The 17,920-nt window shown below is 45.2% G+C and overlaps 1 protein-coding gene across 4 annotated transcripts in view; it reads right to left on the bottom strand.

Annotated features, from left to right (window-relative positions):
• Window positions 1-17,920, bottom strand: part of LOC139264342 (lysophospholipid acyltransferase 1-like) — a 192,602-nt gene that overhangs the window by 104,177 nt on the left and 70,505 nt on the right. For 3 of the 4 annotated variants that reach the window (XM_070880628.1, XM_070880629.1, XM_070880632.1), the window contains 2 exons: window positions 17,135-17,212; window positions 8,720-8,815 (listed from right to left, as the gene is read on the bottom strand). In XM_070880628.1, coding sequence (XP_070736729.1) covers window positions 8,720-8,815; window positions 17,135-17,212 — 174 coding nt within the window. The remainder of the gene's footprint in view (window positions 1-8,719; window positions 8,816-17,134; window positions 17,213-17,920) is intronic. The other variant, XM_070880631.1, reaches the window with a different exon arrangement.

The raw sequence follows: 17,920 nt of genomic DNA, 5'->3' as shown, positions 1-17,920 counted from the left end.
ATGGACAGGGTTTTTAACATAAAAATGATGAAATATAATTTTCATTTGTTTTAAAACTCCTATGCTGGTGAAAGTAAGCTATGCGCCTGCTTTTACCAGGCATAAAAGTTTGAAGGACATTCATTGGGCATGAGTTGGGCAAATAGCCCAATCTCTTCCACGCGGATGTCCTTCTCCCCGAGATGCGGAGGATCTGTCTACAGAAATCTTGATCGGAAAAGCCGGTTTTCGGCGCATGTGCATCTCGCCCCGAAAACCGGCTTTTGCGAAGCTTCGCCGTGTCCGTGCGCACTTCATACGGACCCAGCGAGGCCAGAATTTTCGGCACATTCAAGCATAAGCTTTCTTGCATAGTTGCAATGTGCCATTTAGCAGTGAAAAATAAATAAACTGCAGTCACGTTTACTCATGAGAATGCTGCTAAACTTGATACTTACCCTGCCACCAGCAGATGTACACAAGTATGTTCTAAAAGTAAAGATTAATGCTGGGTTATCACAAAATTCATTGAATGTTCAGCCAACTCACAGCCAACATGCTAAAATACACAGCACACCATGGGCCCAAGTTTCAGCCTCAGTTGCTCCTGATTTTTTGGAGCAGCTGGTGTAGAACGGAGTATCTTAGAAATTCAAATTCTCGGCATTTAGTTTGCTCCAGTTCTAGTCAGTTAGAACAGTTTCACTTTGGAACAGAATTTTATTTTCAAAAGGGGGCGTGTCCGGCCACTTACGCCTGTTTTCAAAGTTTCGTCAGTGAAAACTTACTCCAAACTAACTTAGAATGGAGTAAGTGAAGATTGTTGTACGCTGGAAAAAACCTTGTCTACACTTTAGAAAATCAGGCGTCGGTTACAAATCAGGCGTAGGGAATGGGGGGAGGGGGTTTAAAGGGAAGTTTACAAACATTAAACACTTCAGTTTTACAAATAAAGAGCCATCAATAATAAATGATAAAAACATCAATAAATCAACCAATAAATCAATCAAAAAAAATCAATAAATAAAACATTTTCTACTTACCGACTGCAGCACCGGGAGCCCTCCAACAGCGTGCTGGGATGCCCCCCCCCCTCATTGTGTCTCTGTCAGTGTCTCTATCTCTCTGTCTGTCTGTCTGTGTGTGTCTCTCACTCTCTGTCAGTGTCTGTGTTTCTGACAGCGAGGGGTGGAGGGAAGGAGGAGGATGGGGAGGGGGGGGCAGGAGGAGTGGGGGAGAGGGGGTGTAGTGGGGGAGAGGGGGTAGAGGGGGGAGACGGGTGACAAGGGAGGGAAGGGAGGGGGGGATGAGAAGGGAGGAGGGGAGAGAAGGGAGGGGGGGAGGGATGAGAGGTAGGAGGAGGGAGGGGGGGGGTAGAAGGGGAAAAGAGAGAGAGAGAGAGAGAGAGAGAGAGAGAGAGAGAGAGAAAGGAAGGAGAGGGAGGCTGAACAGGCCGGGCCCAAGACTTCGAGCTTAGACTTACCGATTGACAGGTAGGTGGCGTCGGGTCCGGGGTCCGGGAGGGTCGGGAGCGCGGGGGAGGGGAGGGAGATCGGTCAGGGTGGGGGGCGGAGATCGGTCTGGGGGGGAGGGGGCGGAGATCGGTCGGGGGGGGGAGGTCGGTTGGGAGGGAGGGGTCAGGAGCGGGGGAAGCGGAGGTCGGGTCGGGGGGGAAGCCGGAGTCAAGTCGGGTCGGGTCTGGTCCGGAGGAAGCAGGAGCTGGGCATGGGAGGCAGCCTTATGCACGCAGCCCCAGTGAGGCCATTCGGCCAGGGCTCGGGCTAGGGGCTGCGTACTTCGGCCCCCTCCCACACAGTTTCGGGTGCCTGGAGCTACTGCACATTCGCGCCCACTGTAGCGCATGTGCAGAGGTCCCGGCTCTGTTTTCAGCGCAGGGAACTGGCTCCGCCCCCTACAGCTCGTGCTGCGCCGCGCCGAGTTGCAAACGACCTGCAGGGAGCCGGAGAATCTGGAAGTTCTTTTTTGGCGCACTTTGTGGCGCGAAAAACGGGCGTCCAGGTCGGAGCTGCGCCGTTCTCGGCGCGGCCCGAAACTTGGGCCCCATGACTTACGGCAATTATGAGAAGGATGAACAACTCACCACAAGAATCCACCGAGTGTAAAGGAAAAGAAGAAACAGATCAACAGAGGAATGCAAGAAATGCAGCAAGACAGACGACGCAAACCAGAAAGACCAATGATTGAAATGAAGTGTCAAAATAACCATGAAGACATCCTTAAAATGGCAAAAGTGAAGTTCACAGGTTAGCATGCACAACCAATTCCTCACTAGATGTTAGAATATTTCAGGGTTTTTTAAAAAATTACTCATGTGAAATAACCACAAACTTAAGTAAGGCAGATGCAGAAGCTGCTTGGCAGCTTCAGGAGGTGGGGCATCGGACCAGGAATTACAAATTGGACCAGGAATCCCAGTATTGGCAGTGGGATTATAATAGAACTGCCCCAAAAAAGATGCGGTTCTAGTTTTACGGAACATAAGGAAAGGAGCTGAGGGTATTCCTTCCTACTTCACTCAACCATGCCATTGCATTAACTAGACCGGCTGTAGGATGATCCATCTTAAGTAAGAGGGGAGGAGCAAAGGGAACTACATCATCCAGTAACCTGCCCATGTCTTGGATACATGATAACATAAGATTACATAGGATATACGGCACAGAAACAGACCATTCAGCCCAACCAGTCCATGTCGGTGTTTATGCTCCACTCGAGCCTTCTCCTGTCTTTCCTCATCTAAATCTATCAGCATAACCCTATATTTCCTTCTCCCTCGTATGCTTGTCCAGCCTCCCCTTAAATGATTCTATACTATTCGCTTCAACCATTCCCGGTGGTAGCCACTCACCACTCTTTGGGTAAAGAATTTTCTTCTGAATTCCCGATTGGATTTCTTGGTGACCATCTTATATTGATGACCTCTAGTTATGCTCTTCCCCACAAGTGGAAACATTGGGGGCGAAATTTCCCTGCGCCCCAATTGGGGGCGGTAACCTGTCGCGGAATTGCTCTTACTGGCCCTGAAAGGAAACGGAGCGCAATCTCCCGCGTTCCATTTCCTTTGAGGACAGTAACCGGGGAGCTACTGGGGTGGGGAGTCAAACACTACTCCGCGTAGCGCTGACACGCTTCAACGCCCCTCCCTTTCGTTTAAAGGGAAGGGCCGCTGCGCACTCTGCACAGCCTCTGATGGCCTCCACTGGGCCACCAGGGCAGCGTGCGTCTGGGCCAGCAGCCCGGCACCCAAGATGGAGTGCTGGGCAACATGATGGCGGCTGGTCCACACTAGTCCGCACATCGTTGAGCCGACCCGAGTCAGCTGACAAAAAAATATGGCGGACCGGGGCGCTGGCGCCCTCCCTTTTAAGCACCGCCCCGAGAGCGGATGTCGGCCAGCTTCGCGACTCGCAAGACGGTAAGGGGTCGGCGTGGGGCGGTGAGGGGTCGGCGCAGGCAGCACGTGCAACAGTTTCCATGTCACCTTCAAGTGTGGAATGGAGTCATTTGTTTTGCTCAGTCTTGGGATATGGGCATCGCTGCCAAGGCTGGCATTTATTGCCAAGTGAAAATGATGGTGGTGATGGGCCTTCTCTTTGAACTACTGGTAGCGGTTTTGAAACAACCGACTGGTTTGCTAGTCCACTTCAGTGGGCAGTTCAGAGTCAACTACATTGTTGTGGGCTGGAGTCACATATAGGTCAGACCCGGTAAGGACGGTAGGTTTCCTTCCCGAAAGGACATTAGTGAATCAGCTGGGGTTTTGCCAGTTTACTTCTTTGCAGAATTTTTAAACTGAATTCAAATTCTCAAACTGCCACCGTGCGATTCAGGGGCCGAAATTGTCCCTTTTGTTAAGGCCTCTGGCCGCTGGAATGCGGCAGCCCAGGGCACATTGCGCAATGGCCGCTAAACTTTTGTAGCATGTCCGTCACTTGCGCAATTGCCGGCGGTGACCATGTCCGCCCGACTGCTGCCAAAGCCTCCTCTGTGCGTCATCAGAGCGTGCACTGCCGATGTCACGCCCGGAAGAAACATGCTCTTCCAAAAGTCTTCCGGCCGCCGTTCGGTGCCCCCGACAGCTTTTTGTGTCGGTGCACTTCTGGTTGGTCGGCGGTGCGGCTGCCCTTAAAGGGGAGGTGGCACTGCCGACAACGCCATTTTATTTTTTATTGTCGGCCGACTGCCAGGTCGGACCGACAATTATGTCCCCGGACTCAGCCAGCCTGCCAACAGGCAGCCTGGCACCCGCTTTTGGGTGCCAGGCTGCTGGCCCAGCCGAAACCCTCCCTGGTGGCCCAGTGGACCTAACTAAAATAAACGCAGAGTTCACAACGGCTCTCCCCTTTAACTGAAGGGGAGAGACGTGGTGACGCACCAGCGCAATGACGTCACGAGCCCAGCGTTGATGACTGACTGCGGTGGCTACTCTGACCTGCCCCCACTTCCACCCCGCTTATGACTGACTTCCGCCCTGCTCGAAAAATAAAGACGAAGAGCTGAATTTTACTGGATTGGCCACCGCAAGAACACAACAAAAACGGCAGGTGCGCCCTGTTTCTGGTGGAGGGCAATTTCTGCCCCTCAAACTTCAAAGGTTCCAGATTCAATCCCTGATCTCAGGCAGGCGGGCATTAGGGCAAAGACAACTGGCCCCAGAGCCACTGGCTAGGGTGAAAGCTGGTGGGTTGGGTTGGGGGGCAATATATATAATATATATACACACATATATAAAAAAAAAGAAAATCAGTCAGGGTCCCAACTCCTGTTTGCTCACCAGTGACTCCTGCTGGAAAGTGTATGTGTGAGGATGCTGAGTAAGACCAGGAAGTGGGATGTATGGATCGTACAGCCAAGTAGTCTGCTTACACTCACCAATTTGGCTCACACATGAAGAACAGCCATTTAGCTGAGGTAATTGTGAAATGTGGGCACCGAGACAAACCATCCCACAGCGCGAATTAGTTCTGTCCAGGAAAACACAGAAAAGATTTGGCTGGGAGAGGGGGAAGCCAAATTCAATACAGGCAGTGTTACCTCAACCCAACTGAAGTAACCAAAAGAAGTAGTATAACTCACTTTTAATTCTGCGCTAGGATACCTACAAGTGAAAAATTAATGGCATTGCACACTTTTAATATTCTTGTTCCTTGAAGCAGTACAAATATCCCATTCGATATTGTTAAACCAGCGGAAGACTCACTGGCATCAACAACAACAACTTTTATTTATATAGCGGCTTTAACGCAGCAAAACGTCCCAAGGCGCTTCACAGCAGTGTTATAAGACAATACAAATACATTTGATAACAAGCCACAGAAGAAGAAATTACAACACATGACCAAAAGCTTGGTCAAAGAGGTTTTAAGGAGTGTCTTAAAGGAGGAAAGAGAGGTAGAGAGGTGGAGAGGTTTAGGGAGGGAGTTCAAGAGCTTAGGGTCCAGGCAGCTGAAGGCACGGCCACCAATGGTTGAGCAGATATAATCAGGGATGCTCAAAAGGGCATAATTTGAGGAATGCAGACATCTCGTGGGCTTGTGAGGTTGAAATAGATTAGAGATAGGGAGGGGCGAGGCCATGGAGGGATTTGTAAACAAGGATATTAATTTTGAAATCGAGGCGTTGCTAAAGAGGGAGCCAATCTAGGTCAGTGCGCACAGGGGTGATGGGTGATCGTAACATGGTGCGGGTTTTGGATGACCTCAAGTTTATGTAGGGTAGAATGCGGGAGTCGAGAGGTAACAAAGGCATGGATGAGGATTTCAGCAGCAGATGAGCTGAGGCAGTGGCAGAAGCGGACAATGTTACAGAGGTGGAAATAGACGGTTTTAGTTATGTCACAGATGTGTGATCGGAAGCTCATTTGAGGGTCAAATATGACACCTCAGTTGCAAACAGTCTGGTTTAGCCTTAGATAGATGTTCACGAGAGGAATGGAGTCAGTGGCTAGGGAACGCAGTGGCTTCGGTCTTCCCAATATTTAATTGGAGAAAATTTCTGCTCATCCAGTACTGAGCACAGGTAGACACTTGAGAGTACGATATTATAGTTATTACAGAGACATGGCTAAAGGAGGGGCAGCTCAACATTCCTGGTTATAGGATTTTCAGACGGGATAGAGAGGGGGGTAAAATGGGAGGGGGTGTCGCGATATTGATTAAAGAAACTATTACAATTGTGAAGAAGGATGATAAGCTAGAGGGATCATCAAAGGAGGCCATATGAATCGAACTGAACAACAAAAAAGGGGCGATCACACTGCTGGGAGTGTACGACAGACCCTCAAACAGTGAGAGGGAAATAGAAGAGCAAATACGTAGCCAAATTTCTAAGAAGTGCAAAAATTATAGGACAGTAATAGTAGGGGATTTCAACTATCCTAATACTAACGAGGATAAAATTATGGCGCAGGGTATAGAGGGTGCGGAATTCCTAAAATGCATTCAGGAGAATTTTTTTAGCCCGTATGTAGCAAGCCCAACACGGGAGGGGGCGGTTCTGGATTTAGTTTTAGAAAATTAAGCTGGACAGGTGGAAGGGGCATCAGTGGGAGAGCATTTAGGTGCTAGTGACCATAATTCAGTTAGATTTAATGTAGTTATGGAAAAGGACAAGGATAGACCAAGAATAAAAGTTCTAAATTGGGGAAAAGCCAACTTTACTAATCTGAGAGGTGATTTAGCTATAGTGGACTGGAAACAGTTACTTGAAGGTAAATCAGTGTCAGAGTAGTAGGAGACATTCAAGGAGGAGATCCGGAGGGTTCAGACCAAATATGTGCCCTTAAAGAAAAAGGGTGGGACTAACAAATCTAGAGTCATTTGGATGTCTAGGGACATATAGGATAGGATAAAGAAAAAAAGGGAGGCTTATGACAGATACCGAGAGCTAAAGACTGCAGAATCTCTAGAGAAGTATAGAAAGTGCAGGGATTAAATTAAAAAGGATATTAGGAAAGCAAAGAGAGAGCATGAAAAATTCTTGGCAAGTAAAATCAAGGAAAACCCAAAGATGTTTTAGAAATAAATTAAGAGCATGAGGGGAATCTGTGTGTGGAGGTGGGAGATGTGGGTATTGTCCTTAATGAATACTTTGCGTCTGTTTTCACAAAGGAGAGGGGCAATGCAGACACTGATATCGGGGAGGAAGAGTGTGGAATATTAGATGAAATAAACATAGTGAGAGAGAAGGATTTAGGGGTTTAGCAGTTTTGAAAGTGGATAAGTCCCCAGGCCTGGATGAAATGTATCCCAGGCTGTTAAGCAAAGCAAAGAGTAAATAGCAGAGGCTTTAACCATCATTTTCCAATCCTCTCTGGCATCAGGTGCGGTGCTAATGTCGTACCTTGCCAAGTAACTAGAGGCCAGTCAGCCTAACCTCGATGGTGGGAAAATTATTGGAAAAAATTCTGAAGGACAGGATAAATCTTCATTTAGAAAGACACGGGTTAATCACTGTCAGCACAGATTTGTTCAGGGAAGATAGTGTCTGACTAACTTGATTGCATTTTTTGAGGAGGTAACAAGGAGGGTTGATGAGAGTAGTGCGTTTGATGTTATGTATATGGATTCAGCCAGGCTTTTGATAAGGACCGAATTGGAAGACTTGTCGCGAAAGTAAAAGCCCATTGGATCCAGGGCAAAGTGGCAAGTTGGATCCAAAATTGACTCAAAGGTAGGAAGAGGGCAATGGTTGATGGATGCTTTTGTGACGAGACGGCTGTTTCCAGTGGGGTTCCGCAGGGCTCAGTACTAGATCCCTTGCTTTGTACTAGGTCCCTTGCTTTTTGTGGTATACGTCAATGATCCAGACTTGAATGTAGGGGGCATGATTAAGCAGCTTGCAGATGATACTAAAATCAGCTGCATGGTTGATAATGAAGAAGAAAGCTGTAGATTGCAAGAAGATATCAATCAACTGGTCAGAACAGTGGCAAATGGAATTTAATCCGGAGAAGTGTTAGGTAATGCATTTGGGGAAGGCTAACAAGGAAAGGGAATACACGTTAAATGGTAGGACACTGAGAAATGTAGAGGAACAAAGGGGACCTTGGAGTGCATGTGCACAGATCCCTGAAGGTAGTAGGCCAGGTAGGTAAGGTGGTTAAGAAGGCATACGGAATACTTACCTTTATCAGCCGAGGCATAGAAAGAGCAGGGGGGGTTATGCTTGAACAGTATAAAAGATTAGTTAGACCACAGCTCGAGTACTGCGTGCAGTTCTGGTCACCGCATTACAGGAAGGATGTGATTGCACTGGAGAAGGTACAGAGGAGATTTACGAGGATATTGTCAGGAGTGGAGAATCTTAACTATGAGGACAGGTTGGATAAGCTGGATTTGTTTTCCTTAGAACAGAGGAGACTGAGAGGCGACCTCATTGAGGTGTATAAAATTATGAGGTGCCTCATATAGTGGATAAAAAGGGTGGTAGAGGCTGAAACACTCACCACATTTAAAAAGTACTTGGATGTGCACTTGAAGTGCTGTAACCTGCAGGGCTACGGACCTAGAGCTGGAAAGTGGGATTAGGCTGAATAGCCTCTTGTTGGCTGGCACGGACACGATGGGCCGAAATGGCCTCCTTCCGTGCTGTAAATTTCTATGTTTCTAATTTCATTATGCTTAGCCAGGTAAATAATTACATTTCACATGCCCCTAAATGTTCCCCTTTAAATTCAAAAACTAAATTGCAACTAAGAAATGTCTGAATAAGAACTCACCCAGAGAAATCTGTGGCCAACAGTCCATAGTTAAAGATATATACTCTGCTAATTTGGCACAGTGTGAGATAACTCATTGCTGCTACAAATGAATACCTAAGGAACAAGAAACATAAATGTACTGAAATTATCACCATGTTGTTACATGTAGAAAAGAATACTAAAACATCCTGCATTTTCTCAAAGAAATGCTCTTAATTTCTTCACCTCTTCTGCAAGTGCTAGTTCTGGCACACAGTTCCATGGGCAGGAGTCACCCTCTGGTACTCCATCCAGGCAGTCATTCTTAATGTCAGCCTTGACAGTGAGCGTCAGTTTGGAGGAGAGTGATCCCAGCCAGTCCCAATCTAGACCTTACACTGTAGTCATACATACAACAACAACTTGTATTTATAATAGCACCTTTAATGTAGCAAAACATCCCATGGCACTTTAGAAGAGTGCGATCAGACAAAAAAAATTGACACAAGCCATAGAAGGAGACATTGGGACAGGTGAAAAAAGCTTGGTCAAAGAGGTAGGTTTTAAGCGGGGTCTTACAGGAGGAGGGAGAGGCGGTGAGATTTAGGGAGACTCATGATCTTTACAGCAGAAGGCATGGCCAATGGTGGGGTGAAGGAAGTGGAGGTGGACAAGGGGTCAGAATTGGAGGCAAGTTACACACATACATTCTGGCAGGTGACACCAGCAGCAGAAATTCTGGTTTGACTTTTCCCTTCCTTAGCTCAGGGATGCTGAAGCCAACTTTAGCTCCCTCCCAACCATTGACCCAGCTAGCACAGGACAAATCAGGGATAGAACCCAAGACCTTGTTAGTCTGTATGGCTTCGTATTACACTGGGATGGTGCACAACCCACTGAGCCTTCAGGGCGTTAATAATTTTCATAAATGTCAGGATATGTACTAAATTTTACTCAGTTTTTACAGCTTCGATAGCATTATTTTACCAACCCTAACACCATCTCATTTGCTAACCCACAAGTGTACACCTCATCATACATATTATATCTTAGTTGATCACTTGTGGCACAGCACACAGGAAGTTAAGACCAATGCGATTTTTTTTAGGCCAAGCAAGGTTAGAGGTTTAGGATAATGAAACTAATGTGAGGGAGGGGAAGGGATTAGGGAAGCAGTGGGGAGGGAAGGGAGAAACAGGGGAGAGAGGAAGGGGAAAGGAAGGCTGAGAAAGCGAGATGGCCTGAGGAGCAGCAAGTTGAATAAGGAGGGGAGGAGAGGGGAATAAGGTATGAGAATGACAGGGAAGGGAATAGGGAAGGAGAAGAGGAGAGGGAGAGGAGAATAGTGGGCAAGTCAAGGGTCAGAAAATCATTTTGGGCCGGGTGCTGCTGATGGAAAGCTATTTCAGCTGATGAGTGGGGACTGCCCAAAGATTGCTAATGGAGCCACGGCAGTCTAACCTCAATGGCAATGGATGCTGTCTCAACATTCTTGTTGCAATATTACCTGGGGGAAAGAAATGGAGAAGGTGCAGGAAGGATGGAGGGGGAAAGGGAGAAGGATATGGGAGGGGATAGGATGAGGGAGGGGATAAGAAGTGTGCAGCAAGAAGGGAAAGGAAGGGGAGAGGAGACCCGTGGATGGGAGAGAGGAAGGATGGGAGATGGGGCAAAAAGGGGCACAATATGGGGTGCTGTTCAGTGGATAAGTGGACCAGTGAATACAGATGTAATTCAGCCCCCATTTTGAAGTCATATTTTTAATTCGTATGTTCACATTTTATAACAGAAACTCCTTATGTAAACTTGTGACATTACCATTATACCTTCCCACCAGTGGATAGGAATTTAGAATGGTAAAACTGACGGGAACTGCACCCAAACATACGATTAACATTGCATTATATATAGTTAGATATCACACCCCAACAGATGCAGGACTGCACATACCACTGCAATGCACTAGCTTGCTTGAACCAGGTTGAATTTGAAATAAGTAGCTAACTCCCAGTTCTACCTAAATTCGTCAGAAAGAGAAATTACAATACTCTCAAATGGCTTTCAGGGTTTAAATTTTTATTTTCAGTTCAAATTTAAGAATCAATTCCATAATGTCAACTGCACGCCAATATGGAGAGAAGCTTGATTATTAATACAAACTTACAGTGCATATATTGTACTTAAAAGGATTTTCAGTGGGGCAAAGCCTGGAATGAAATTCAGTGGCACCACATGACATCCCATTACAAGAAAGTCAGTGATATTTAACCATTAAGTTCTTTATATTTTTTTTTTAAGTACTGAATAAAGTAATGTTTGAAAGTCCAAATACCAGACAGTTTTGAAGAAGGATCTAAATATCCTCTATACTCAAATCAATCAAGGACAAAATTAAAACTTTGGCAACTTTAGCTCCCTCCCTACTGATAGCCATGATGTGAAGAAGCACTGTATGGTAGTAATGCCACCAAGGAACCTTGCAATTAGCCAGAGTTCACAGCAAGGTCTTGAACTTCAGACTGCATTTAGTCTCACATTTTGGGTCTGTGCTAATACAGCGCACCAGCTGGAATATTAATCAGTTGTCTGGGTATCGGGGTTCCTTGAAAAAAACGCCTTACAACTCATTTAGCTTATGTGCCTGGGGGAAGGGGTTTGGACAGGAGCCTCATGTTAAACAATGGACAGTACAGTCTATTCCTCTTAATTTGAAGTTGTTTAATTTTAGTTATCTGTGAATTCAATTTGAAACTGTGCAGTAATAGCTCCCATTGACAATTTCTTGCTTAATTCAAGTTATTGATAAGCTGGAACTCCCACACCGAATGGGTCCTAGTCAGTGAACTCAACTGCTTATTTCAAATTCAACCTGGTTCAAGCAAGCTGGAGCAACAGACCTGCTTGGGCTATAAAAAGAAAGACTTTAATTTATGTACTGCCTTTCATGACCTCAGGACATCCTAGAGCGCTTTACAGTTAATTAAGTGCTTTTTGAAGTGTAGTCACTGTTGTAATGTAGGAAACCCGTCTTCCTGAAAAAGCTAATGAAGTTGAGAAATTTGGCAGTGTCCCATGTTTCTGCCTCATGGATTACCGTTTCAAATAGCATCAGGCATCAAGGCGAGGCCCACATGTTCAGAGCCAAGTGACATTCCCAAAGGGTCAACAACTGGTGAATGAAAACGGCTAACATTTAATCTTCTTGTAAGCCTAAAGACATCTTGACAGTTTATGAAATTAGTGCTTTTTTCTTTAAAAAAAAAGAACTTTACCCAATGCTAACTTGCTTCAATGAAAATTACTCAGTTGGGAGAACTGCCTAGCATGATTTGGAGGAAAGATGGCGGTGGGGAAATCCAAAAACCCTTGATGTTTTCATGGAATTGATCTTTTGCCAATAGTCTACAGGAGTAACAAAAAAGCATTGATGATCAGTGCTCTGTTTAAGGAGTGGCTACAGCACTTCGAATCATACAGTACAGAAGGAGGCCATTTGGCCCATTGTGCCTGTGCCAGCTCTCAATTATATAAGAAATTCCCTTTTGAAAGTTACTATTAAATATTACCACCACCCTTTCAGGGAGTGCATTCCAGATCATAAATATTCGCTGCATTAAAAAAATTCTCATCTCCTCCACTGGATCTTTGTCCAATTATCTTAAATCTGTGTTCTCTGGTTACTGACCATATCACATGACTGTTTATAATCGCATACTCCGACTGAAGTATGGCGTTGCAAGGAAGAAAGATTGCCCAGATGATTGAGTACTGTGGCACTCGCTGAAGTACCTGTTGCTTAAAAGCAGGATCCGTTGCCAACCGCTTTCACCAAACAGCAAACCTCTGAGCGCAAGAGAACATGAGGTTTTAATCCAATGTCGGCATCAATAAAGATGACCAGATTACTGACCACGGCATGAACTGTTGATGTTGTGCTGGTGAATGTTGCCGCAATGGGAAGAGGGTTTGAGGAAGAGACTCAAGAGAGTAGATCCAGAAACTACACAGAGGTAAACGAACCAAGGGCGTGACATCCAATTCAGTGCAATTGCTGAGGAAATGGCCGATAGCCTAAACCAAATGGCCCAAGTAGCACTTTTCTCTGTTGTACTCAATACTTTTTGGCCTAATGTGCTGTTGGCGAGACAAGCAGGAGTGGAATATTTTACAAATTGACTGAACTTTGTGTTGCACAGCATGTGCAGTACTCAAATTTTGATCTTATGCATTTCAATAGTTGCTCTGTTTTATAGCATTTTTAACGCGTTCTGGCAGTGCTTTGTAATATTGTTTTTTTGAAATTGCTTAACTTGAGCTACTAAATAATTTTCAAGCAAAAGAATGACTGAATTAAGAGGAGGGGGTCTGTTAAGATGGGGGTCTGTGAAGGCTGTACTTTCATTGTCATTCGGTCAAAATCCTGGAACTCACGACTTAACAGTACTGGGAGTACCTTCACCACACGGACTGCAGTGGTTGAAGGCGGCAGCTCACCACCATGTTCTCAAGGGCAACGAGGGATGGGCAATAAATGCTGGCCATGTAGTAACAAGACTGACTTTTGAAAAAGCACCGACATTAAGACTGAAAACAGGGAACCGTTTTATTCAACAGGAGTGCAATTCTATCCTTTCATTTCCTTGTAAAGAAAATTTCAAAAAAAAATCTAATCCTTCAGCCAATCTCCTGCACAAAAGAAGCAGAACAGATCCACAATTAGACAAAGGCAGACAGATATTAAAGTCAAATTAAAGTCCTGCACTCAGATGCAACTAAGAATTCAACACATTTTCATTTATCAGTAAATTCTTTAATACATAAACTTGAACTATCAATAACAGTCAGGTGCAGAATCTTTTTCACTCTTACCAAAAGTGAGCAATGACAAACATTTGTGAAGATGATCAACAGACTCACGACTTCACTAATCGCTTGTAACGTGGCTATAATACCCTCGTCTTTGACTATTCAGCAGTTTTTAATTACTTCTCGTGTCTCTATCTTTCCTCTTACATATTTGCTAATGCCCACACTATCCTCAAACAAGCTGATCTCTCTTCCCATTCAAACTATAACCCTAGAGCCTTAAAACCGTGTCTTACTCTGGGTATCAGTATTTCCGTTCCAGTTGTGATCTTGTCGCCCATGTATTTTACACAGTTCTGGAACTCAGCTCTTGTAAGTTTTAGTGAATTATCTGTCACAGTCTTGGGCACCATGCAGTACTACACAAGTTGCCATCACCATGGCCTTTCACCAAAGCTATGGACGGGCCTCTCTAATTATTATGTTTCAATTGAGACTAAAGTTCTGACTTTTCCCATTAACTCAGGCTTCTTCTTCTTCTTCATAATCTCATCATCTAAACCCCTGCCAACTCCTTTGCTGATCTTTCCACCCAAATTTGATCAAGTCCCTGAAGTGTGCACATCCCCAGTTCTCCTACAGTGTAATATCTGAATCACTCATTCTTGACCTCCTCCATCACCTCCAATGGAGCAATGAAAATCTAGTTTATTTCAATTCTTCTAAAATAGTTTCTTCTCGTTTTTCACAAGTCTAATCAACAGTGAGAACCCTTTGGGGCCGAAATTGCGTATTGCCCCACTTGGGGGGCAGTAACCTTTCCGAGGCTGGACATTCTGCGGCCGGCGTAGAAGTTCCGCCCGGAAGTGAAATTGGGCTTACTGCCCCAGACAGAAAGTGCAGCGCAATGTCGTGTGCTCCACTTCCTCTCGGAGCGGTGTTGGGGGCAATACCCGAGCAAATGTCGGAGCGTTACACGGCGTGCTGACGAGTTTCAAAAATCCCACCCCTTCCGTTAAAGAGGCGGGGCGCTGTGAACTCTGCAGGCATTTTGATGGGCCTCCAGTCAGCCACTGGGGATGGAGAGTGCCATGGCCGCACCTGGCACCGAAACGGAGTGCCGGGCTACATGATCGCAACACAGACCCCGCGAAATTGGAAGAGAAAGGGCCGATCAGTAAGTCGGCAGGAAAATAAATGGCGGCATGTGGCATTAAGCACCTTCCCTTTAAATTTCGCCCCACGGTTCGCGTCCCACGAGGCTGGCATTGACATCGCCCGCGGTAGCCTCACGGAGTGAAAAGGGATTGCCACGCACGCCGATGACATCGTCGTTGAATCTGCAGCGGCCCGGGGCGTTACCAGCAGAGGCGCAGAAGCCGGCAACACCCCCCCCCCCACCCCCCCAGGGCTAAAACACTTTCGTGCCAGAGGCCTAACGGGAGGCGCACAACAGGGGAATTTCGCCCCCCTCCCCCCAATCTTTATCTATTGGTGTTCTTGGCCGCACTACTTCCTATGACCTCAAGTGCAACTCCCCACTGCATCCATTGCTAAATTCTTGGTTTCCTCTTGCACACCAAACATTTCTTTCCCCTTCGACAACTCGACTCTATTCAGCCCAGTCCGTCCAAGACTAGACTATTGCTTCAGTATCCGAAAAAGCTTTTACATTTCCTCCCTTCTCTCCTCTCCTGCAGGTGTTAACTCCCTGATGCAACATGGTTCCACAGGCATGAGGCAACCTCCAGCACCTCACTCACAAGTTCACTATTCACACATGAGCCTTGACGGGATCTTCACTGTTGTGAATTTACCGCCGAGACCAATCTCGTGCTCCCCCAACATCCACACACAAACATGCACATCCAGTAGTGGGCACTGGATAGCAATGAGCAGGAGGAGGAAGTGTGGTCAATTTTTCCCTCTGTAACCCAAAAGGCATGTCGGCCAACTGTAACACTATCTTAACCAACATCAGTTAACTCAGCACAGAACAGGGATTGAACCTGGAACTTTGGTATTCTATATTTTTCAGCTACTCACTGAATCAACTCGCCGAGAAGAGGGCTCTTCTAATACTTCATAAACCTAGACAGGCAACAAGAGGCAATCCAGCTCGCCACTAGCCTCCAACATCGCTCTTGCAACCATTCTTGTCTTCATTTTATCTGATACTGTGAACTTCGGAACTTTCCTCCCTTGTTCCTCCAACAAACATGTTACTTCACGTGCTATTTTTATGTTGGTGCTGTTTTATGAAACAAGGACTCATCGCAGTCTCCGACTGCAAACTATTCTTTACAAAACTTCAAAATTAAACAACTCCTCTCCCGTCTACAATTTTATGGGTTTTAAAAGACAAATTCGGTGTCCATTCAATCTTTCTTCCAGATTTAGCTAACTTCTCTGCTACTCTATTCAATGCTGTAGGTGCCAGCACTACAGGACACGATCCTTCAAATTGTTTTTTTAATTTGAAAAAAATAATTCACTTGTAGTAAAAAAAATTGTACACCACACTAGAAACCATGTATATTACAAGATAAAAAAAGACCTTGTGCAATAAAGCCACTAAACACAGGCAAGGATTCAGTGAAATTTACACAAATGTGTAGTTGGGTAGGGCAAATTAAAATGGGCCAAAACAGTGGTTATTATAATAAAGATTTATTTTTTAAAAAGCACAAATATCAAGAGATGTATTGCATGTGTGCTGGTCAGTTAGCTCAGATGGTTAGAGCGTGGTGCTTATAACGCCACAGTCGCGGGTTCAATCCCTGTCCTGATGAGCTATGCTGTCCACCGCTGCTTTGCGCAAAGGGCTGTGAATATTTTAGGGAAAGTGCGGGGGAATGCGACGAGCTGAGGCGCTCTTGCAGAGAGCCGGCATGGTCTTGATGGGCCGAATGGCCTTCTTCCATGCTGTAAATATTCTATGATTCAATGTTTCTATGTAGTTCAGGGGCTTCAAACAGTGTAACTGCAACATTAAGGTTAGCATACAAGGAAAATGAAACAGAAATATATCAAAATAATTTTGCATTTTAAATTTACTCTAAGCAAATCAAGTTAAGATAATTCGGTAAGCCGATTCGACTGCATTAACTGCCTTCGGTTAGTTATTGGCACAAATTCAAATACAAGTAAAGTTAAGATAGCATTGCATACATTATTCAAATTGTACTTCCAATGCTGCCATTCAAGCCCCAATACATTAACAAAACAGTGCCAAATACTGTTATATTGATAAATATTTTATGCCAGAGCAGCAAATTGTGCAACTGGAAGGTGGAAGATTCTCGGCCTCAGTGCAGAATGGAGGTGCTGAGTAGAAACCACTGCATTGCCTATTAGGGACGAGGGAAAATATATATTATTTTTCAAAAATGTATCCGTCTGGTCCTGCCTAGTGCTCAGCAAAAGAGGCAATGACAGAGGCCGAAAGGCAGGTCATTGCACCCACTCATTCTCTTGACTGTAGGAGGTTTACGGTCCGGAGATGAGGTGGGGGGAAAATAGAATCTTTCAAACAAATAATTAAATATAAAATGAGAGTAGAATTTTTTGAAAAACAGTTATCAGATTTAGTTAAAACGTAGGCAGCACTTTCAATTTGTTGCCTTTTCTTCAGAACACATTGCGTACCTGTGAATGTTTGAGACGTTCGCTGTTGTCATAATGCAGTAACACAAAGAAACTTCTATAAAAATGTGCAATGAGTACCTGGAGGGGAAACGGAAAACAAAGATCAGACACGTGATTTCTAAGCACAAATAAATGTGCTATTGTTCTGTCATTTAATTAGATCATGGCTAATCTATCAATTTCATTTACCCGCCTTGGTTTCATATCCCTTAATACCCTTAGCCAACACTAGTCTATCAATCTCAATTTTGAAATTTTCAATTGACCTAGCCTCAACAGCATTTTAGGGTAGAGTGTTCCAGATTTCCACTACCCTTTATGTGAAGAAGTGCTTCGGACATCACCCCTGAACAGCCTTGCTCTAATTTTAAGGTTATGCCCCTTTTTTGGACTCCACTACCAGAGGAAATGCTTTCTATCGACCCTATCAAATCCTTCAATCATCTTACAACACCTCAATTAGATCATCCCGTAGTATTCTATACTCATGGGAATAAAAGCCGAGTCGATGCAAACTGTCCTCCTGATTGAACCCTTTTGGCCCCGGTATCATTCTGGTAAATCTGCACCACATCTCCTCCAAGACCAAAATATCTTTTCAAAACAGTTGGTACAACCTTGATGAATCCAATTTCTTTCAAAATATCAAAAGCTTGGCCAAAGAGGTTGGTTTTAAGGAGCAACTTGGGAGATCATCGATGGAGAGGCAGAGCGGTTCAGGGAAAGAATTCCAGAGCTTAAGACCTCAGCAGCTGAAGGCACAGCTGCCAATGGTGAGGCGATGAA

The sequence above is a fragment of the Pristiophorus japonicus genome, chromosome 5 (genome assembly GCF_044704955.1).
Source record: "Pristiophorus japonicus isolate sPriJap1 chromosome 5, sPriJap1.hap1, whole genome shotgun sequence".
Taxonomy (NCBI): domain Eukaryota; kingdom Metazoa; phylum Chordata; class Chondrichthyes; family Pristiophoridae; genus Pristiophorus; species Pristiophorus japonicus.
Note: the sequence above shows the minus strand (reverse complement) of the source record. Positions and strands in the feature narration are given on the sequence as shown.